The following is a 25,195-nucleotide window of genomic DNA, read 5'->3' on the forward strand; positions in this document are numbered from 1 at the left end:
AAAATGAAATGGGGTTCAACGTCCTACTGTTCTGCCCCGACTGGGCTAATGAAGACGGGCATACGCCATACTGTATGCTATGAGGGAAATTATATCGAATTCCAACTGTCAAGGGATCTTTTTTCGTGCACGCTAATGCATACACGGGATCTCGGTTTTTCGTCCCATCCGAACGACTAGACAGATGTCCTTTTCAGGCTCTCCGCCCTGCACTACTGACAAGAGGAAACCACATCGGAAATTCCCGATGAACTTTCTCGACCAATGCTCATCACCATTTAACTTAAAATACACGCTATAACGCACGTGCATTTCAATGAAATCGTCAAGTGAGTCCAATATTTCACCTAGTTTAAATACTGTACGATTGGCTGCGATATCACCTCGTTGGAAGCGGACGTTAAATAAAGCTATTTCACACACACAAATTGCCAGTACCATTATTTGAATAATGGGTTCGCCAACATCAAAGGATGACGTCGCATGTGTATTTTATTAATGATTAACAGTCAGTATAGATGGGAAGACCATGCACAGTAAATATTATTTCCATCTCAAATTATTTACTATTATATCCTCGTCACCATCTCTATTATCTTATCTGAGTGACAAGTCTATCCCTGAACCAATCTGATTAAAACACAGATCCTATTTCGTTTCATTTTTTATAGTTCAAAATTTTGTTTTACTTGTCTGTACTACACTAGGATCTGGAAGAGTTATTATATTACCGGTGTTCTGGTTGAAGTGAGGGATTAACCAATGAAACGGTCTGTTACGGCGAACTATGGGTAAACCGCTCGTACGACCCCTGACGCGACCTTCCAGTAAACCGGTCAGATCTTCATGTAGTGTAGGCCATCGAAGGTATAAAAAAACGAAACGAAATATAGATCTGGGGCCTGTTTTACGAAATTTTAACTAAGATAAAATCCAAATTTTAGTCATTTGATTGGATAATTTTAGACTGATTTTAGTGCTTAGCCAATCAAAATTGAAGTATCTACTAAAATTTGGATTTTATCTTTAGTTAAAATTTCGTGAAACAGGACCCTGTATTTGAACCAGATTGTCCCTGAACGTCAACACCAAGATAGTATCCTACCCAACTTTTTTGGTCTGTTAAGTTTAAATAATAAAAACATTTATTGATTTTGTGTTGTATTAACCTTTTAATGGTTTATTGCATATATTTTTGAAGAACGACAAAAGTAATAAAGGAGATCTCGGCTTGAGGACATATCTTATTAAATTCATGTACAAATTTCGTTTCGTTCAATTTTATTTAAACTCACGGGATACCGAAACAAGTCAATAGCTTACATAAATCGGTTTCGTTCATTCAAGATGTTGCCGTGTAAAAATCGGAAAATAGACGAAGCTGAGGGAACATAACTAATTAGTAGGTTATATCTAATTGATAAGGCCAAGTTCAAGTTTGGTCAAAGGTCACGGGAGGTAAACAGGGCTAGCCCTAATCCCAACCCTAACCCTAGCCTTAGACCTAGACCTAATGCTTACCCTAGCCCTAACCTACAATCTCGCCAACAATCACGTGCCCTAACCTTATTTACATCTCAAAAACCTTGACGAAAATTGAGCTGGCCTTAACAAATAGATTTAGCCCTAATGAATGTTATCTACAAATTTCGTTTCGTTCATTCACGATGTTGCAGTGTAAAAACTCAGAAAACAAACGAACCGAAATTGTAGGCCTAATGCATTTTAATTAGTAATTTCCTCGAGCAAGTCAAACTAATGGGTGCAATAAATATGCTGACTACACTAGACAAATGATAAATGTTTTAAGTGTAAATCATATCTGGGCCTGTCTGGTTGTAGCTGTCTTCGTTAGATTGAAATTAATGACAAAAGTCCAAGGGTGAGTTTAGCACAGTTTAATACACGGCTATTACGTAATACTTGACACTGACGTCACAGACTAATCTGTTATAATTCACCGTGGTTTATTAAATGGGGGTCAAACTCTATTTTATTGTCATGCCTGTAGGTCACCGCATATAATCCATGACAGGTCAACGTGTAATACATGTGTAAAATACTGGTGTGCACACATATCAATTTAACTGTCTTATATATGAAGGATTGTCTTTACCTTTATGAAACCATAATGTACGTGTAAAACACGAATAAGTTCATACATTACATTGTAATTCTCGCCTAGCGATTTTAAAAAAAAAAATCAAGATGCACACGCATAAATGTCTCCTTGTGCAAAAGGGGTGCACACATTAAGTTTATAACAACATAATTATATGATGTACGTAAATTGGGGAAGTCCATGCACACATTGAAACATAAGGAATTGGTCATTACCAAATGACGATGCGCACACACACGTGTAATATGTAAAATATGGATTGGGAGACTAAACACGTGATCCATTATAAGGTGCACACGTACACACACACGCACACACGTGTGTGTATTTTAACATAACACTGTTTTTAGCACATAATATAAATGTTTGGTGATTTGGGATTTATAAATTAATAAGCACTGTTTATAGTTCTGTTGGCCGCTGTGAATCGAGTATTTCTGACAAACTATTGAAGAGAGAAAACGTAAAGATTTAGTTTCTCTAATCGACGCTTTCGCTTTCGTTTAACGCTTACGATGAACTTTTAAATGTTTGGAGAGATGGTCGGAACGAGAGAATCGTTTTTCACAAAGTTTACACTGGTAGGGTTTTATGCCGGAATGTGATCGCTTATGTCGGGCCAACTCGTCGGATCGAGAGAATCGCCATCCACATCCTGTCCACGTGCATTCAAACGGTTTTTCGCCCGTGTGACGTCGAAGGTGGGCTTTAAGATGGGAACTCTTGCTATACACTTTCGTACAACCATTATACGTGCAGTGGTAGACTTTAATCTCATCCGACAACGTGTGTCGGGGCTGTCGAGGGGTCGTTGGCTTGGTGACTCGAACATTTACGTCTGCATGTACGACTGGATGACATAATAGGGACTTGGCGTGGATATTTTGTATTCTGGTAGCGTTAGTTACCGTTACAGTGGGTGCTGGATGGAATGTTGTTGGTTGACGGAAGTAGACTGGTGCCTGCTGGGACTGGACGGGTTTTTTGGTTTCTGTGGTAACAGGTTTACTGGCGTATGTGTGCATCAGGTTTTGTAGTCCGACGCCAAGAACGACCAGCTCGTTGGAATTGTTAGCGAAAGAGTTTTGATTGTTACAGCTCTGTGGTTGGCTTGTTACATGTCCGTCCCCAACACTGAAGGACTGGAGGGATTCTATGGAAGGTAACGAATTAACTTGTCCCAACAAAACATCGTTTGACGGAGTATGCGTAACGTTAGCTGGCACTGCCGCTAAAGTTTGGTCGGATTGAAAATGGTTGACTTCATTAGGTAAACTTACCCCCGACTGTTTCGTATTTTGAATGGCGTCTTCCACGACACCTTGTGAAAATAAATACTCCAAAAATATCTCGTCCTCCAAACTGTCTAAACTCCACATACTTGACGGACTTATACTTCTTAAATCATCGTAACTTGCATCACTTTCCTCTCCTGACGAATTCAATCGCTGTAGAGTATACTGCTCGCGCTCCAGGCTCGAGCTTAAAGGAATGAAATCCTCCATCATTTTGCACGTTCACTTTCCCACTAAAACTATTTGTAATGTCCTTTCTACTTTGTATGTATACGAAGGCGACTGTTATAAGTATCTAACCATTAATAAAACACTCCGTTCCCCCCTGTGACAACTCCAACCAAACCAGATGGGATAGACCCCTATCAAAAGGAAACTCCGAGTTATTTATAGGTCACTAGTCTCGTGCTGTATCTATCTATGATTGGTTGTCAACTATAATTTACTTATATACATATAACCGTAGATATATAAGTACTTAATATCAGAGGTCACGTGACAAATGTGTAAACAGATATTGTTGCAATCTCGTCATATGATTTATTTTTATCAGATTAAAGTGCTCCAGTTACATTTAATTCCACTCTACTCCTAGTTTAGTTAAGTCAACAACTTCACACTTTGTCGCTGCGGATCAAAAGTCGGAGTCGTCTAAATTTATCCTCATCTAGTCCAAAGTGACAATATTTTAAATATTTGTCGAAGATTAAACTTTCTACTGTAGAGATTATCTATATCTTATAACAATGGTTATTTCATTGATCTGTTATCATACATCAAGTATATACCTGTCCTTATTAGGTGATAAACCGCGTGATTAGAACATGCCACGTGCTATTATTCTAATCGGGCTTCGCGGAATCGTTTGTCTGTGATCTGATTGAATCGTATAATAAATCTAAAGTTTAATCATACAGTTCACTGATGCTTATCTTCCCACGTCACATTCAACATAAGATAATCGTTAATCGAATAAATCTTTCTTTCAGTAACGCTTACAACAGCTATTCCAATAACGTGCCGTTTAATCCATAGGATGCCATTTTATTGTTGAACAATTCCTCATCGAATAACGTTAAGCCACTTTTGAACAATTGTATTTCTCACTGAATAACGAACGTTACGACACAATTAAGCAATTCCTCGTCGAATAACGTTATGACACTATTAAACAATTCACCGTCGAATAACGTTACGACGCCATGGAACAATTCACCGTCGAATAACGTTACGACACAATTAAACAATTCCTCGTCGAATAACGTTATGACACTATTAAACAATTCACCGTCGAATAACGTTACGACACAATTGAACAATTCCACACCGAATAACGACGACGCACAACTGAAGAACACTTTTGGAATATTTAGAAATGTTCTGATTGAATAAAGTTCTTGACAATACGCTATTCAACAACATGAAAAATGTTTTCATGGAATAACGTTATTTAAAACAATTATTTTAGTAACGACACTGTATTTCACTATTCATTTCGTTATCTAATAATTATTTTTACAACAGTTCAATCATCCACTTACAGATACTGAAGCAACTCTTATCATTCAATAACACCACGACTGTTTGATAAAGATACTTGTAAGAGTACCGAAACCTTGAATAAAACCACGATTAGCTACAATTAGTTTGAAAATAAACTCCAGTCCATAAAACGGAGTGTTTCCCTCTATGTTGTTCGGAATAACGGTATTTAACAGTAGTAGATACAATCGTATGTTGTTCAGAATAACGATATTTAACAAAAGGAGATAAAATCATACACAATTAATTCAGAAGAAAACTAGGAGTTAGAAAGAGCTGGATTTAAATGAGTTTAGGAAACAGTTGTCCGCCATTATCACGATCTTTATCTTTAAAAATAAAACACATAATAGACAACACATAGTTTCAGAATATTTTGTATCCCTCGCAATAAATTCAACACATTTTAACATTAATCCAATTTATCTCACTTCATATTCGCAAATATTTCTAGATTTTTAACACGCTTCTGGATCTTTTGGTAAACTATTTCGTGTTTTTGTTGTAAAACCAAGTTTAGATGACCAGGCCTCAGTTTACGAGAATCAGAATAGAATCTGGTTATATTAATTATTAAAAATATTCGGATCACATGACACGCGCGTGTCCATATTAATTAGTGTTAATATATTACTGGTCGCCCACGCGTACATTGAAACATGTTAATTTTATTCTAACTTCATACATACAAACATACACTAATTATACGAACATTGTAGTGATCGCTTGCTCCATTTGTCTATACCGTCCATTACAGCCAACGTACACCTGAAAAACAGAATCAAACAAACCTACAATTATAAAATTTAACAATTCGACAAAAAATGTTAATACGACAACAAGTGTGAGCAGCACATAAATGCCTTTGATAAAACCATTCACAAATAATTAATTCATATAACTTTCATTTCACGTCTCTGTGATTTGGTTTTGTGATAAACGTGAAACGTCCTGGAAAGTATTACAATACAAATAATTATTACATTTTTCACTAACTTATCGAAACGTTGTTTTGTTAATTCAAATGTGATTTTTTTTCTTCAATAAAACAAAAAAAAACGACGAAAACATTCAATTAACCTGTTGGTGATGTGAGAACGTATAAACATAATATCACCTGGATTGTTACCTATGTAGTAGCTGAGCTAACTATGATACAGGTGTGACCAGGTACCAGTATATATACACCATTATATATACAACAACAGGTGCCCGTACATATTAATATACTATATCATGTAATTATTACTTATATATTATATACAGGCATGTCTCTATTATTATTAGTGTCTATAGATCCTATTTTCCGGTATTTACCGACAAATCCTAGTTAAGTACAAGATCAAAGATACTTTGTCATCATCACACACGAAACTACGCTTAACTTTAAACATTCAAGGTTATAATGTTAGCAACATCAAAAAACTAAAGCAATGGTAGACAGTAGACAGAAAGTTTTCTACGTACATACTTCTTGTGATGTGAGTAATAAAATAAGACTGGACATTCGGAAGTAGCTAAGTCTCTAACGCAATATCATCCAGTATCTAAGTCTCTAACGCAATATCAGCAAAACATGAATTATTGGTCAATTTAAATCAACATTGATATTGTGGTCTTACAGGAAAAATTTAAGACAAAATAAACATTTCACCATGGGTACACGAAACGTGTACCATAATGCGTTTCAGTGCCATTTGTAATAAGGGACTTGAAGAAGGATGTTAGTCATATTCCACAAGTCATGTCAAACGGTGACGCCATATTCCAATCTGGAGAGCATGCTCAATAAATACTATCGGTGTAGACTGGAATAACCAGACACTTGAAACGGCCAACCGATTGAGACTTCTGACAAATTTCGCGGTACATAACTGGTTTGAAATTAGAATAAAAACTGAAACGATTGAATGTAAATCAGTTTATATACATTCATATTACATTAGTATGTGCGTTGCGGCCCATTTGTGTCCATTTCTAGGTCCCAAATATTAGTCATTTAGCTCCTTTAACAAATATTACGTTGCTTTTGAACCGGGAAATGATTCCATACACTTGCTCCACAAATTCGAGTAGAACAGTAGGACGTTAAACCTCATTTCATTTCCAATTCGAGTACAAATGGCCTGGGGGTTTTTTGTTGTTTTTTTGTGTTTTTTGTTTGTTTTTTGGGGTTTTTTTTTTTTTTTTTTTTTGGTTTTTATTTGAGGGGGGGGGGGGGGGTCTCTTAAATTGAGAATCGATATGTCGTCACAATTTCAAGATGGCTGCGATGAAGCCATTGTTGCTTCCTGGTTCATTTTTGTAGTAGGAGTAATACAGTCGAACAACATATTTTGGAGAATACCACTCTTGTTGTAACTGAATAATATGTCCCAATCTTTATTCTGGTCAACAAATTGTACTATTTTACAGTATTCCAATTAATTGATGATACAAATTTCATCTTAACACACCTAATTTAAAAAAATTGGGAAAATTCAACTAAATGATTTGAAAAGCCTGACTTTAAGCTTTTCAAATGTTACTTGGATTTAAAAATATTTTTGAACCCTCTGGACAAGTAAAATAGGATTTAATGGATAATTTACGCAACAGGTAGGACACTAACACATCAAGTACTTAGAATAAGGCTATATTTTATTTTCTTGAGCTGTCAATCCAGCAAGAGTGTTATTGTCCCTTTAAGATGACCTGACCTAACCAACGAAATAGTTCCTTTTGTTTGGACAAAAATGAATTTAACGATCATCGATCGACTTTGTTCACACTACTCGTTACATGACCATTATTTGAATAAAAAAATGTAATGATTCAGCGACCTTGTTCAGCGTAATGCGGAATTTGAAAACTTATACAAAGGAATACGAAGTCCATTTAAAGCCCAAAAGATGCACAAGAGAAGAAGTAAAATAGGCGAATTTTGTAAAATCTGCCAGATACAACAGTTTGCCTGCCCGTCAACTGTATAATAGTCTCAAGGAACCTAAGTACAATTGTCCACACTAATATATTATTAGTAAGTACAGGAGGACTGCACCACACACAAACAATTCCACAAGACAAACATACGGATGGGAGACAAAATACAGACACCACAAACAACAAACGTATAGATCAGATCACGTGAATGGATTCGGGGGCTAGTCGTAAGCGTTCACTGAGTTGTACAGTCCTGGGTCTGTAGTGATACAATCTGGTTAAAACACGGATCCTATTTCGTTTCGTTTTTATACTTCAAAATTTGGTTTTACTTGTCTTTCTTACACTAGGATCTGGAAGAGTTGTTATCATTGACGTGTTCTGAATGATGTGAGCTATTAGCCAATGAAACGGTCTGTTACGGCGAGCTCTAGGCGTATTTTTCACGGAACTGTGGGTAATCTATTACAAACATCTATGCTTATTGGTTAATCAAATTTCTGACGTCATAGGGTCAAAAACCGCTCATATGACCTCTGACGCGACCTATAGCTACAATTCGTCAGATCTTCATATAGTGTAGGTCATCGAAAGTATAAAAAAAACGAAATATAGATCTTTATTTTAATTAGATTGGTAGTGATACAGGATTCTCTTAAAATGAAAAACAAACCAACAATAAGGGAATATTTCCCAAACGTTGTATACAAATTTTACAATGCGTTTACACTTACCATTTTTATTCAGTTCATAAACAAGATAAGGATTATGACTTCCGTTCCTGTGTGAGCACAAGTTATGCACAGGCTTATCACCAACCAGACAACTTCCGTTTTCTTTAATTCAACTCGGATTACGCTGAAAATATTTAAAACTTAATGAGTTTTCACGTCAAGTCTCTTTGATAACAATGAAAATAGATTCGTCACGTGTGACGTCACGTTTATCTGTGTTGTACGTATAAGTGTCCATTACGTCATAATCTTTAGTATGACAATCATACGTAAGTAGTCGAGTTGTTAATGTATTCACAACCTCATCAAATCAACTGATATATAAATCTACTTGCTTCAGCAATGTTTTCCTCTAATATGAAGTGCCCGAAAAAGACAAAAGAAATCATGTATTAAACAATCCAATTCCTACCATTATTTCCACGGTTGTACGTGACAAGGAGTAGGGTCGCCTGTCCAACCTCGTGGGTTTTCTCCGGGTCCTCCGATTTTCTCCCACTGCTAAAGACCCCTACGCGCAAACGAATTATTGAAATAATATTAAACCATATCTAAATTCCGAAATGACCTAGTTTGTGTCAAGTGGGGGTTAAACCCTATCACATTGCCCCCCCCCCTCTCTCTCTCTCTCTCTCTCTCTCTCTCTCTCGCATTATTTAACGTAAAATTATTATCCTACGTTAAGTGTTAAGGGAAAATAATCTACAGTTTTTAATGATCAGTACAGCTAATCCATCGTCGACTAAAGGCATACCCGGGAAAAATTAAATCCATCACTACCAAAAGAGATAGCTGCTACCAACATAAATATGCAAAATTCACAGTGACAAGCAAGGTGTCCATAACAGACAATAGAAATATTTGTTTCCCCATTGCAGAGCCTCTTTGATTCTACGTAACATGCGAGATTGGAGTTCCATTCACTGTGAGAGAGACTGGCTAGAGATTGGAGTTCCATTCACTGTGAGAGAGATTGGCCGGAGACTGAGACTGGCTAGAGACTGAAGTTCCATTCACTGTGAGAGAGACTGGCCAGAGACTGAGATTGGCTAGAGACTGGAGTTCCATTCACTGTGAGAGAGACTGGCCAGAGACTGAGATTGGCTAGAGACTGGAGTTCCATTCACTGTGAGAGCCGAGCTCCAATCCTTGTTTCTACGTGCAGTAAGAGTGGTCAGAGACTGGACATGTTGTGAGAGTATAGCTACAATCCTTAATTCCACGACGTGAAGTGAGATTGACTGGACTCATGGGCGTCACACATGGAGGAGGAGGGGGGTCCCCCCCCCTGTTGTTTTTCTGGGGGGGGGGGGTCTGAATATACTTGGATCCCCCCTCCCCCCAAATTTACATAGTAGGCCCTAACTCCTATTTATTTACAACAATTATTAGGATTAGTTAAGATTCTATCTGTATAAAACCTGTATATATCCCAATATGTTGGTGTGATGTTTTAGTTTAACCCCGTAAAATATGGCAAAACAGTGTTTACAGAAGACTGAACCTTTAAAAATAAATATGGGGGACCCTCCGTATCGCGTCCGGCGTCAAAGATTGTCAACATTTTATATAATTTCATTTGCGGACCCTCACCCCCCCCCACCCCCCCACCCCCAATATATATTTCACGGCTACACCTCTATCTGGACTGGACCCTCCCACACTCTCCGTATCGCGCTACATCGCGCCACCGGCGTCACAGATTGTCAACATTTTATATAATTTCACTTGCGGACCCCCCCCCCCCTATATATTTCACGGCTACACTTCTAACTGGACTTCTATTCACTGCGAGAGTGGCCCCCAATCTTTGCCTCTACGTGAAGTAAGATTGGTGAGGGTATAGTATAGCTGTAATTCTTACTTCTACGTCGTGAAGTGAGATTGACTACTTAGCGTGACTTTTACCGTCAACTCTACTATAAGCTAATGCTAGCTAACAATAAATATATAATGAAATCATTGAAGCGTGGAATATACGTCTATTTTATATTTATGATGATTTGCATATTTTATCATTGTAAAAAAAACTAAATGGCTGTTTACAAAGAGGTGAATCACCCGGACACGTAGACTATTACGTATCGTAAATAAAATCGGAAATAACTGTCCTACTTTTCTGCACGGACCGGGCTAATGAAACAGCCATGCAGTGTGCTGTGAGGGACATTTTGCCCAACTCTCATTTCCAGTTAAAAATTCTTTTACGTGCACGCCAACGTGTACACGAAAACTTGGTGTTTCGTACCACCCGACGAAACATCGCTGGAAAATCTGGGGGATAGAACCCCGGCCACCTTGGCTGGGCACAATAATCATTTTCGGTTTTATTTGCGAGTTGTACGTGTGGTCCTCTCGCACTGGCTCTCGAACATCCAGTGGATAATTATCAAACATTTAATAATGCCGTCTGATATGCAGAACGGTGTTCAGGGGTTCGGCCTTAAAAAGAAAAACAATATCTAAAGTCCCCTTAAAACCCTAAACAAAACCTGAATGGAAAACTACATGTAACGAGATAATAATAATACTCACTTGAGCGAATACTTGACATACCGTATAGAACAAAGTCAATTCAATTCATACAAAATACTACTCCATTGGTAAACACCGAATGGTTAGCACGTACACGCTGTATCATAAGGTCTGTTATTGGGTCAACTGGCGTGGTTTCAATTCCCCGGTTCTACGTGACAAGGAGTAGAATCCCCTGTCCAACCTCGAGGGTTTTCTCCCGGTCCTTCGGTTTCCTCCCATTGCTAAAGACAGACCCCTACGCTCAAGCGAATTATTGAAATAAAATTGAACCATATGTTAGTCTCGAAATGACCTAGTTTGTGTCGAGTGGACGTTAATCCTCATTTCTCTCCCTCTCTCATTGGTAAACACCTTGTTTTAAAGACAGGGAACTCAAACTATAGTTTATAGGGTTGTATACATATCAAGGAGTCACCATGATATAGTAAAAATATTGTTTGATATAGAAAAAAGAAAATAAAGGATTAATGTCCTCAAATCGATTCCTTTTGTCGGTCCGTACACACTCACTATAATCATTCAGTTAACACGAATTTCTTAAAGATGATTAATCACCAAATTATTCACATTTCCTCAAATTAAAATATAAATGAAATGACATAAAATGGGGTTTAACGTCCGGCAAGTCGGAGACGAGTCTTACTGTGTGATTGCTAGGCTGACATCTCAGAACGAAATGAAATGAGGTTTAACGTCCTGCTGTTCTGCTCCGAAGAGCATACGCCATATGAGGGAAATTTTGCCCGGGCAGTGGTACTATCTCCTACTCTAATATCGAATTCCAACTGTCAAAGGGATGTGTAATGATTACAATGTTCATTAAATAGTTAAGTACCGTTGAGTGTTTAAAGATTTGTCAACAATCTGCATGTAGACGATATACAGGCTACATCTGCTCTTCATCTCGTTTATTTTCTATGTTCGATAAACAATTTGTTTATTATATAATGGCGACTCGTTGATATTGTATAATCATTGATATACAAACCTAAGATCTATAGTTGGGCACCTAACCCTAACCAAATTCTTAAACCTAACCCTCACCCTGTAGGTGGCTATATGAAATAAATCTAACCAGCTAAGGACACAGTGTCTAAACTGAATAAAGAATATGACTATACTAAGCTACTAAAGAAAGTCTTCCACGAAACGAGAATGAAATGAAATGAATGGGGTTTAACGTCCTACTGTTCTGCTCCTAACCTGGGCTAATGAAGACGGGCATACGCCATACAGTGGGCTATGAGGGAAATTTTGCCCGGGCAGCGGCACTATCGCCTACTCTTATATCGAATTCCAACTGCCAAGGGATCTTTTACGTGCACGCCAATGTGTACACGGGACCTCGGTTTTTCGTCCCATCCGAACGACTAGACAGCTGTCCTTGTCAGGCCCTCCATCCTGCATCACTGACAAGGGGAAACCACGCCGGAAAATCTGGGTGAACTTTCTCGGCCAATGCAGGGATCGAACACCCGACCTCCAGGCTAGCGAGCCAGCGTCTTACCCACTTAGCCACGTGATCCCCTTCACGAAACGAATATATAAATAAGGCGCTGAATGATCAACGCCACCCCATCCCCAACCTTACCCCAATCCCCACCTCACCCGACAAAAGAGAACAAATTTCTAAACCAAACGAATACGGGAGCTAGCATATGTACTGAGTCACTAACGAAAACAGTCAAGTATTAACGCGTTTTATAAATGACGATATTATTATGACATTATTATTACAATGCACTACTTAATGCCCGGCCGAAACCAAACCCCACCCCATCCTATCCACAACACCAACCCCATTACCCAGTCCAACCAATGTCATGATAGCAAATTAATATTTCAAGAGACACATATATACAAAATGTGACTTACCCTGCTCGCTAATGTAAGTTACTCTATGAAATGAATTTTATTAGTTTGGTCACGGGCTGTGGCGAGTTCCGCATTCACGACCTACTCTCTGCTTTAACCCAACTATACTGTGAAATGTATTTTTAATTTTTATTCGACTGAAAAAAGTGTTTTATACTCGACTGACAAAGTATTAGCTTGACGGTTGACGAATTTTAAGAGACTTGCCTTTAACGTCATAATAAACATAGTAAATCGTTATGCTCCACTTATATTCGCGTTGTCGTTACACGTGACCGCTGTGGTTACACGTGACCGTGTGAATCATATCATTGAGTAAATGCTGGTCGGTTCTTTTGTTCTGAGATGTCGGAGCCACGGTGGGTAAGTGGGTAAGACGCTGGCTTGTTAGCCTGGAGGTCGGGTGTTCGATCCTTAATTGGCCGAGAAAGTTCATCGGAATTTTCCTACGTGATTTTCCCCTTGACGGAGGACCTGCCAAGGACAGCTGTCTAGTTGTTCGGATTGGACGAAAAACCAAGGTCCCGTGTATACATTGGCATGCACGTAAAAGATCCCTTGGCAGTTGGAATTCGATATAAGAGTAGAGATAGTGTCGCTGCCCGGGCAAAAGTTTGGTGTATGTCCGTCTTCATTAGCCCAGTTGGATCAGAACAGTAAGACGTTAAACCCCATTTCATTTCGTTCTGAGATGTCAGCCTAGAAATCACACAGTAAGACTCGTCTCCGACTTGCCGTATTTCATGTACGATCACCCAAGACGACGTACGATAACCAAGGATCAGTCGTAGGACTGGTTACATAATGCTAGGTCCCCACTGTCGTGTGATGAGTTACCATCTTTATTTACTTTTCTGACATTTCACGTTTGGATACGAGTTTATGAGAGTCGATACTTTCTGGTACGTTTCGGCGCGCTTGGATGTGAATATGGTCACGATTAGTCAATTTCAAGTGACGCGATCCGTCAAGATCTGGTACGTTCAGATACGTTCCGAATTCCGATTGGGATGTCCCTATTGAGTCCATGATCTGGTAGGTTTAGATACGTTCCGATTGGGTTGTCCCTATTGAGTCCACGTTCTGGTACGTTCGGATACGTTTCAATACGTTAGGATTCGATTGTGGTCGCGATGTTTCACGATCGGGATCGACGAGAGATATCACGATTTGAGCTACGACTGGACATCGGCGGGTATATATACAACCCGACAGACCATTGCTTTCATTGTTTCCCGAACTTCTACAATGATAGCAGTGCATCGTAAGAGAGCGTGGTGTCTGTCTTGTCCAAGGCTGATCCCGATCACCACGATTTGGATGCACGATTAGAAGCGATCTGTTGATCTTTGTTACGATCCAATACGATCTGAAGCGTTGATCACGATTGGCAATTAATCGTGTGTATCGTAGTAAAATATTTAATTGTCCAAAACTTTTTTACGACCAATTCGATTGCTACGACTGACCTCAAGCTATGACAATACCTGATATGATCACCACGATTAAAACCATGATTTCATTCGTAGCGGGAATCGTGATAGTTGTTGCAGTTAACTTTAAACCCGCGCCAGATTTTTGAACCTCAACCTTTCCTCAATCGAATTCGTTAACTTTGGCATTTGTCTTAATCTCTTGGCGTGACGTATGCTTAACCCCTGGTGTGACGTATGCTTAACCTCTTGGTGTGACGTATTCTTAACATTTCCTATTGTGAGTGACTTCAAATGGCACCTTCGCCGCGAATTTTGTTCAACAATATTACCTTATACCCCCGTCAGACCGGAGTGGCGTCCTTACTGTGACGCTACGGCGATGGAAAATGGTCGCAGAGCGCGTCAAGATCGCCATACGCGTGGTAAAAGCGTGGTGGAAACGCCAGATGTCGTGCTGTGGTCTCCATGGTCGCCAATGATCGCCGAGTCACGGCGTTTGCTTTAAGCATGTTCAAAACAAACGCCAAGGTCTGTGATCTGTGAAAGAACGCGACTTTTTTCAAGTTTGTAATTTTTTGGGACATTTTCTCGTGTTTTGTTTACGTTTGCCGGCGACCTTGTGCATTTTCTGTTCACTGTACGGTAGCTTCAGCGCAGTAAGAACGCCACCCCGGTCTGACGGGGGCATTAGATGACGCCACTGTTGAGACATAAGGAAGTGTGTATTCAGCAGTCGATAATGTAAGCCGCAAATAAACAAACATTAAGCCACAAACCAAAGAAACCGTAGTAGTAGTGGTCGTAGTAGTAGTAGTTATAGTAATAGTCGCTTCCGCAAGGGTGGTATTGCAGTCGGGGAAAACAGATTATCAAAGAATTGTGGAGGTCGGGTGTTCGATCCCTGCATTGGCCGAGAAAGTTCATCCAGATTTTCCGACGTGGTTCCCCCTTGTCAGTGATGTAGGGCGGAGGGCCTGACAAGGACAGCTGTCTAGTCCTTCGGATGAGACGAAAAACCGAGGTCCCGGGTATACATTGGAATGCACGTAAAAGATCCCTTGGCAGTTGGAATTCGATATAAGAGTAGGCGATAGTGCCGCTGCCCGGGCAAAATTTGCCTCATAGCACACTGTATGGCGCATGCCCGTCTTCATTAGCCCAGCATAGGAGCAGAACAGTAGGACGTTAAACCCCATTTCATTTCATTTTCATTTCATTAAAGAATTGTCAAAAAAGATTGAACTATTTATAATCCAGAATGTTATTTTTTTTTACAGGAAATAAAATGAGATGTGGTTTAACGACTGTAAGGGACAGTCTTGCCCAATATCGGGAGCTAACCCGAGAGCCCCTGGTTAGCTGGCCAGCGACTTAATCACTGACGCAGAGCGGCTCTAATATTGTTTACGGGATTAGGTGTATTTTAGTAGTAGTAGTAGCAGTAGTAGTAGTAGTAGCAGCAGTAGCAGCAGTATTAGTAGTAGTAGTAATCGCAATAGTAGTAGTCGCAATAATGGTAACAACAGTATTAATAGTAGTAGTAGTAGTAGTAGTAGTAGTAGTAGCAGCAGTAACAGGTAGTAGTAGCAGCAGTAGTAGTAGTAGTAGTAGCAGAAGTAGTAGTAGTAGTAGGTAGTAGCAGTAGCAGCAGTAGTAGTAGTAGTAGTAGTAGTAGTAGTAGTAGTAGGTAGTAGCAGTAACAGGTAGTAGTAGTAGTAGTAGTAGTAGTAGTAGTAGTAACAGGTAGTAGTAGCAGCAGTAGTAGTAGTAGTAGTAGGTAGTAGCAGTAACAGGTAGTAGTAGCAGCAGTAGTAGTAGCAGCAGTAATAGTAGTAGTAGTAGTAGTAACAGGTAGTAGTAGCAGCAGTAGTAGTAGTAGTAATCGCAATTGTAGTAGTCGCAATAATGGTAACAGCAGTATTAATAGTAGTAGTAATAGAGAGGGAGAGAGAGAGAGAGAGAGAGGGAGAGAGAGAGAGTAACTTCCACACGACACAAACTAGGTTATATCAGGACTATTTTTTTACGGGACTAAAGAAGATTGACAGCTATACATGTAAACCACCGAGTAAGAAGGACATATAAAAACTGTATTTCATATCGTCACAATACAACAGCCATTGTATGAAGAGTCGGGCCATTGACCCTGAATAACCCTTCTAAACTTCTTGACATACTAAGTGTGGATTTCTTTACGATATATTCACGAACGATGGACTCGTGAGGTACAGAACGCTTATTTACATACAATTAAAAATAAAAACATATTTAATTTAAATAAATAAACAGAAGCGGTTGATAACAGGTACAGACACAGAGATTCGTTGTGTTGAATAAATGATGTTGGTGTCTGCTAGGGTATTTTTTATATTTCATATATGTCAAAAAAGCTTTCTACTCGGATTTGACATTCATTGTCACCTCACATGAAAACACGAAATAAAATTAACATAAGTAAAAAAAAGAGAAAATGTTAATATTGCCTAGCTATCTTTCTTGAAAACAGACAAACATATACTTTTTTTAGGTTCATCATGAGATGTTTCTAAATCAGATTTAAAAAAAAAAAAAAAACATATCTGATTTAATTAACTATTTGAATGCCTTTATTGTGTTTTCTTTCCAATAGTGGGGTTTGGTGGCCGAATGGTTAACGCGTGTGGGTTGCATCATAAGGTGTGTCATTGGGTCAACTGGCGTTATTTCGATTCCACGGTTGTAAGTGACAAGAAGTTGGGATCGCATGTCCAACCTCGTGGGTTTTCTCATGCAAAAGACCCTCATGCGCAACCGAATTGAAAAAAATTTGAACCATATGTTATTCTCGAAATAATGTCTCTCTCTCTCTCTCTCTCTCTCTCTCTCTCACACTCTTTGTTATGTTCTTTTCCCAACGTCGCTGGCGTAGGATAAGAACGAATTGCTTTTATTTTGTTATACAGCAACTAAATATTTGGGTTTAATATACTAACACAACGATCAAAACCAGCTTAGGCATGCACCTGAGGGGCCCAGGCCCCGCGGTTCATGGCAAAAAGAGACAAAAATCAAATTGCAGATGAAAGTGTCACGGTAATCGATCTAGCGGCGTGAGGGCGGATACTGAGCTATCCTTCAACCTTCTCTGTGAGGTTCTACTCGGTGGTCGGTCTAGGCTTCTAGCGGCGCGAGGGCGGAGACTGGGCTATTCCTCAACCTTCTCTGTGAAGTTCCATTTGGTGATCGGTCTAGGCTTCTAGACTTGTATGCCATCAGAACTCTATGATTTCGTATGTGATCAGATTTTATGTAATTATTCTTGTATTACAGACCGTTTAATTGTTTGTTACGCATGCGTGCCATTCAAAAGGAAATGAAATAATCTTATCGTCGCGTTAGGAGCCCCGCGATTCTAGTCAGGCACAAGGCCCCGCTCCGGTTAAGCTGGGCTTTGACAATGATAGGAATATTATATCCTTTAAATAAACTAAAACCAGTTTCATGACCATCATTTCAGGAACCGTATGTAAATGTTCCATGTTTCAGAGGGAGGGCTTGCAGGACTATCGGGATCCACGGTGACTCGGTGACTAAGTGAGGTTCTGAGTTCGATCCCGGTGTTGGATGAGAAAATTCATCGGGATTTTCCGTCGTGGTTTTGCCTTGTCTGGGATGCAGGCGGGGGGCGTGACACGGTCAGCTGCATAGTCGTTAGGATGGGACGAAAAACCGAGGTCCGTTTACACATTGACGTGACGTAAAAGATCCCCTGACAGATGGAATTCGATATAAGACTCACTACACCGCAGCTGCCGCTGTCCGTGCAAAGTTTCCCTCCTAGCATATTGTATGGCATATGTCCGTCTTCATTATCCAAGTCGGAGTCGAGCAGTAGGACGTTAAACCCCATTTCATTTCATATCTTGTACTCCCCCAGTTGTACTCCCCAACTTGAATACGTCGATTATCGCACGTTCTCAAAACACGATAAATAGTCTTACACTATTTGATAACAAAACTGATTTCAATTTTACCTTTATCATCGTTTTACCTTTATCATTGTAACCCAGGTAAAATACATCCATTTTTAACATGAAAGGAAGTCTGGACTCTTCTATACTGTTGTTTCCCAGGGCTCGTGGTTCGTCCCAGGGATCGTGTTGGGTCGCAGAGATCGTGTTGGGTCGCAGAGATCGTGTTGGGTCGCAGGGATCGTGTTGGGTCGCAGGGAACGGGTTGGTCGCAGGGCTCAGGACTCGTGGTTCGTCGCAAGCATCGTGTTGGGTCGCAGCGTTCGTATATACTGTTTGGTCCCATGGCCCGTGTTGGGTCCAAGGGTTCGTATATACTGTTGGGTCCCACGGCTCTTGTTTAGTCGCAGGTCTCGTATATACTGTTGGGTCCTATCGTATATATTTTTGGATCCCATATGGATTGTGTATATACTGTTGGGTTATATGAATGGTATATACTGAAGGATTCTCGTGACAATAAAGACTCTATTAATGTAATATATTATTATGACTTCTACACAAAGCAAAATTGTCAGGAACAGATCTTCTAATTGGACAAATTCAAAATGTCAGCTCTGCCGTTAGAGCCAATGGTGTGATATAAATGCTGTATTTCACTGTTAAATGGGAGCCGCGATCACTCGGTGAGTAAGAATGAAATGAAATGTTCTGCTCCGAACCGGTGATTAAGACCCTGGCTCTCTAGCCTGCAGTTCTCGAGTTCGATCCTGGTGTTTCTCGGATTTACCGGCATGGTTTCCCCTTGTCAGTGATGGAGAGGGGGGGCTGACAAGGAACAGTGTCGTTCGGATGGTACGAAAAATTGTGGATACGTCTACGCAATGGCGTGCTCGTAAAAGAACCTTTTACAGTTGGAATTCGAAATAAAGAGTAGGCCGTAGTTCCGATCAATCGGTATAGACAGGTAGGACGCGTCGTAATGCCTATCAATCGGCAGATAGGGAGAGAGAGAGAAATGGGGTTTAACGCCCACTCGACACAAACTAGGTCATTTCGGGACTAACATATGGTTTTAATTTTATTTCAATAATTCGCTTGCGCGTAGGGGTCTTTAGCAGTGGGAGGAAACCGGAGGACCCGGAGAAAACCCACGAGGTTGGACAGGCGGCCCTACTCCTTGTCACGTACAACCGGGGATTCGAAACCACGCCAGTCGACTCAATGACAGACTTTATGATACAGCGCGCGCACGCTAACCATTCAGCCATCCAACCCCCTCGGCAGATAGGACGTTAAACTCCATTTCACTGTTAAATATAATTTGACCCATCGCACATCAGATCAACTGGATGTATCTCATTTAAACTAAATTATATTTCAACAATACAGTCTGTTCATTTCATAAAACACCCACTTTAAAACTCTTAGGATGCATTCTTAAAAATACCTTAATTTAATTTGTTGGGTGTTTTTATCCATGAGACACTTTGTTTGGACTACCACAGTAGGTTGGGTACGTGTGGGGTCACTGGATTCTAGACTACCACAGTAGGTTGGGTAGACTAGAGTGTCCCGGGTTCGACCCCCTGCGTGGACCCAGAAGAACGTTTTTACGCTCGATTCTCGGTTATCTGGGCCATCATAAGACAAGTATGGTTCTTTTTGGATCAAAATTTCGGTGCACGCGAGTACACAGCATGTACGTAAAAGACCCACTTATATTGATGATGAGCAACTGTTGCGCAGAATTGTCCTTGCGAGCATTGCATACATGACCATGGAAACAAAACATGACCAAAGTATTTTATTGACGGGACATTTACCCCAATTCCCACCTTGATGGTTAGTCATCCCGATGGATTTAACCCATAATTCATAGTGGTATCGAGCGTACCCTTTATAGAACACCTGGTACCACCTGTCATGAAATGGGGTTTAAAGTCCTACTGTTCTACACTACCTGAGCTAATTAAGATGGGCATACGTCATGTAGAATGCTATGAGAGCAATTGCGCCACGTGTACGCCGGATCTCAGTTTTTCGTCCCATCCGAATGAATGGGCCGTCAGTTATACACCAATGACAAGAGGAAACCACACCAAATTTCAGATATCGATAGTACAATTTTATACAATGTGGGTTATTTTGTCTCTTACCTTTTACAGCTCGACATCCAGACACCACAGCGTCCTAATCCAAATTACTGTATCATTCTGAAAGGAGACTTCAGAGAGAAGCTATTCCTTGGAAGAAGTAACACCAGCTTTCAGAGAGAAGCTATCCCTTGGAGAAGTAACACCAGCTTTCAGGGAGAAGCTATCCCTTGGCAGAAGTAACACCAGACTTCGGAGAGAAGCTATCCCTTGCAAGAATTAACACCAGACTTCGGATCGAAGGATCACAATTTTCGAATTTTAATTGCTTAAAACATCTGCGTTAGCGAGGACACAGAAACCGAAAACCACCATTTTTACTAATCTTCAAGTTATTCAATGAGTATTTGACTTGTTTCTGCAGTCTTTAAATAAAGAGAAGTTTCTGCACGATGTATACACATCCTTGCTCCAAAAAGCCTAACTTGTCAACGTCGCCTTCTCGATATTATAAACATGCTAGTTAGTCGTGGCTTGTTGTCTATTAAAAGAAATATTTTTAAAACTAAGACCCCAAGAATATATTTACAAGGAATTTCTAGTTGTTTTACTAACAAGGTGACTGAACCGTTAGAGAGAACACTGGGTCACGTTCAGTAGACAATCAAATATTCTTGACTAGACCAGTCATATCTATTGACTAACGGTATATTTCTGAGGTAGGGGGGAGAGGAGGTCGAATGGTCTAACGCGTGCGCTTTATATTATAAGGTCTGTCCAGCCTCGTGAGTATCCTCTTGATCCTCCGGTTTCCTCCAAATTCTCTCTCTCTCTCTCTCTCTCTCTCTCTCTCGGTAACTTTCTGGACAAAACATGTCACTTCTAATGTGATAGTGGAATGGATAGGGCATTAGAGTATCGCTAAGGTGTCTAGAGTTCGAATCCAACCATAGATCAGGAGAAGAACCTTATGTTATGTTTTTTTTTATTGTTAATCAACTAGCATAACAAAATGACGTCATTGTAACACAAAAACGCCATTCTCGTCTATGACGCAAATCCGTATTATAGTACATTTATTTTTACAATACAAGAATTAGACGGGGTTGCAAGAGTTGTATGGCGCATTTGAATTCGTGTCTGAACAAATTGAAGTACGGTATGTGAAAGGTCGGCCAACCCTAATTTAGAACGTCTTATTAAACACGGCCCGCGAAATCTTAAAGCGTTAGCCATGTTGTCCAGTAGTCAAAATACAAATTTTAAAAAAGGACGAACGCACGATTTTATGTTTGTTCGGCTTTAGACGTCATCCTAGAAATAGCGGAGGCTAAACAGACGACGCGTGCAAGACGATTTCTACCGCCATTAACACATCTCAAGACGTAAATATTCAAACACAGTCACCGAAATCACACAAATACCACAAATATTCTGATGACGCGAAAAGCTGCAGTGTTGTCTGTTGCTAGGATGTCAGCCATTTTCACATCGTCATGACAACTGTCGCTTGATGTATGACAGGAGTGGGTTTTATCGTCTTCTGAGCGCAATACTTCGGTCATGTTGGGACTAACACATCATGTGTGGTGTGCACGTAAAAGAACCCTTGACAGCGGGAATTCGATATAAATAAGAGTAGGTCGTAGCGCCGCTGTCTTGACAAAATTTCGCCCATAGCATACAGTATGGTATATGCCGGTCTTCATTAGCCCAGTCAGGGGATCACGTGGCTAAGTGGGCAAGACGCTTGCTCGCTAGCCTGGAGGTAGGTCGGGTGTTCAATCCCTGCATTGGCCGAGAAAGTTCATTCAGATTTTCCGACGTGGTTCCCCCTTGTCAGTGATGCAGGACGGAGGGCCTGACAATGACAGCTATCTAGTCCTTCGGATGAGAGGAAAAACGGAGGTCCCGTGTATACATTGGAATGCACGTAAAAGATCCCTTGGTAGTTGGAATTCGATATAAGAGTAGGCGATAGTGCCGCTGCCCGTCTTCATTACCCCAGTTTATGAGCAGAACAGTAGGACGTTGAACCCCATTTCATTTCATGAGTTGTGTGTCTAACCCTTATGTTATCATAAGCCTAGTATAATGTTCAGCGAAATACCCGAAGAGTCCAAATTAAATAGCAGTCTTTGGCGTTTGGTTATTCCAATATACACCGGTAGTATTCGCACGTGGGATATGTTAGCCTCGTTGATCGAATCTCTTCATTACAAATGGCGTTCGAAAGCATTCTGGCACACGATTCGTGTGTCAATTTTAAAATTTTCATTTAGTCTTAAATATTAGATATGAGAGCGAGAGAAAGAGAGGGGGGGGGGGCTGGTAACGTCCACTTGACACAAACTAGGTCATTTCGGGAATGGTTTCATTTTTTATTTTAATAATTCGCTTGTGCGTAGGGTTCTTTAGCAGTGGGAGGAAATCGGAGGACCCGGAGAAAACCCACGAGGTTGGACAGGCGAACCTACTCCCTATCACGTACAACCGGAGATTCGAAACCACGCCAGTTAACTCAATGACAGGCCTTATGATAAAGCACGCACGTGCTAACCATTCTGCCATCCACCCCCTTATTAGATATGCGTTGTGTGTGTAGCCCTGATGTTGTTATGGTAAGTCTAGTATAATACGCGTTGTGTGTTTGTAGCCCTGATGTTGTGTGTGTAGCCCTGATGTTATTATCCGTAAACCTAGTATAATACATGTTGTGTGTGTGTAGCCCTGATGTTGTTATCGTAAGTATAGTATAATACGAGTGGTGTGCGTAGCCCTGATGTTGTTGTTATCGTAAACCTAGTATAATACAAAGGTCTATATGGGTCTATTACTAAGATAAGATTTTATTGAGAGTAATTAAGTATATTAAGTGTTATATATATATATACAGTATCATATTGTTTAATAAGTGGTTAATTTCGGTGCCTGGTACCACCGTGAAGTTCTGATCATGTTCTAAACTATAAAATAAAATATTAAAATAACACTCCACTCTACCTTGACTCTATTTCATTGTCCGTCGAGACTCTAGTAGGTCACGTGATGGGGGTTAAATATCTCTTAACGCGCTAAAACTAAAGTCGGGGAAGGCACTGTGGTTCGGTGTCTTATCGATCCAGGGGATCACGTGGCTAAGTGGATAGGACGCTGGCTCGCTAGCCTGGAGGTCGGGTGTTCGATCCCTGCATTGGCAAAGAAAGTTCATCCAGATTTTCCCGCGTGGTTTCCCCGTGTCAGTGATGCAGGACGGAGGGCCTGACAAGGACAGCTGTCGAGTCGTTTGGATGGGACGAAAAACCGAGGTCCCGTGCACATATTGGCGTGCACGTAAAAGATTCCTTGGCAGTTGGAATTCGATATAAGAGTAGGCCGTAGCGCCGCTGCCCGGGCATAATTTCCCTCATAGCACACTGTATGGCGTATGCCAGTCTTCATTAGCCTAGTTTAGGGGCAGAACAGTACGACGTTAAACCCATTTCATTTCATTTTATTTCGTCTTATCGATCCCGGTGTTTGTGGAGAACTTTCTTCGGGATTTTCCAACTTGGTTTCTCCTTAATACCCGGTATGGAACAGTCTCTAGGCATTCGGATGGGACGATAAACCGAGGTAGGAGTACTAGGTTAATTATCACCCGTCTCTACTCTATTACCATACAGTGACGTAGTTAGTTGGACTGAGCTCTTAGCCCGGGCAGGATTTCAAACGTGGCGCATTTTCAACAGTTCTTAAGTGCACCTGAAATCAGGTGAATATCATGTTCGTGGAACAAACAACCATAGGTGATAGAGGACACAACCCGAGGACACAAGCTTACGAATAAGTCCTAATGCCGAATAAAAATTTGTAAAATGAAATGGGGTTTAACGTCCTACTCTTCTGCCCCGAACTGAACTAATGAAGAGGGACATACGCCATACAGTGTGCTATGAGGAAATTTTACCCGGACAGCGGCACTACTCTTGTATCGATTTCCAACTGTCAAGGGATCTTTCACGTGCACGCCAATGTGTAAACGGGACCTCGGTTTTTCGTATCATCCGAACGACTAGGCAGCTGTCCTTGTCATTCTCTCCGTCCTGCATCACTGACATAAACTTTCTCGGTCAATGCAGGAATCGAACACGCGACCCCCAGGCTAGCGAGTCAGCGTCTTACCCGCTTAACCACCGTGACCCCCATAAAATTTTGTAGATCTCGACATGCAATTACGATGAATTCTGAGTTGTAATTTAAAGCAGCGCCTGTTAATTAAAACAATGGCTCGACATATTTGTCTCATATTTTAGACACAAACTCGTTTGTACATCGGCAATTTAACGGCAGCAAAATAAAGGAACGCCCACCCCATGTCCCCCTACACTCCGAATAAAAGACTTTGTATCATAAGGTCTGTCATTGAGTCAACTGTTGTGGTTTCCATTCCCTAGTTGTACGTGACAAGGAGTAGGGTCGCCTGTCCAACCTCGTGGGTTTTCTCCTGGTCCTCCGGTTTCCTCCCACTGCTAAAGATCCCTGAGCGCAAGCGAATTATTGAAATAAAATTGAACCATATGTTAGTACCAAAATGACCTAGTTTGTGTCAGGTGGATAAACCCTATTTCTCTCTCTCTCTCCCTCTCTCTCTCTCCCTCTCTCTCTCTCTCTCCCTCTCTCTCTCTCTCCCTCTCTTATATTTA

The 25,195-nt window shown here is 40.5% G+C and overlaps 1 protein-coding gene across 3 annotated transcripts; it reads right to left on the reverse strand.

The window, feature by feature from the left end:
* Nucleotides 1–1,291: 1,291 nt before the first annotated feature.
* Nucleotides 1,292–21,004, reverse strand: LOC126826762 (Krueppel-like factor 5). Of its 3 annotated transcripts, none has more exons than XM_050555849.2 (3): nt 20,574–21,004; nt 8,616–8,739; nt 1,292–5,727 (listed from the first exon to the last, which is right to left on the reverse strand). In XM_050555849.2, exon 3 carries the CDS (start codon nt 3,628–3,630, stop codon nt 2,626–2,628), a length of 1,005 nt encoding a protein of 334 aa, XP_050411806.1. In that variant the 5' UTR covers nt 3,631–5,727; nt 8,616–8,739; nt 20,574–21,004; the 3' UTR covers nt 1,292–2,625. The 3 variants fall into 3 exon arrangements, with proteins under 3 accessions (XP_050411806.1, XP_050411807.1, XP_050411808.1); XM_050555850.2 differs by lacking the exon at nt 20,574–21,004 and adding an exon at nt 13,029–13,129; XM_050555851.2 differs by lacking the exon at nt 8,616–8,739.
* Between the last annotated feature and the right edge of the window lie 4,191 nt (nt 21,005–25,195).

Source organism: Patella vulgata, chromosome 7 (genome assembly GCF_932274485.2).
Source record: "Patella vulgata chromosome 7, xgPatVulg1.2, whole genome shotgun sequence".
NCBI lineage: Eukaryota > Metazoa > Mollusca > Gastropoda > Patellidae > Patella > Patella vulgata.

Excerpts from the sequence above, each read along its gene's own strand:
- LOC126826762 (XM_050555851.2), bottom strand. The coding sequence starts at position 3,630 with ATGATGGAGGATTTCATTCCTTTAAGCTCGAGCCTGGAGCGCGAGCAG.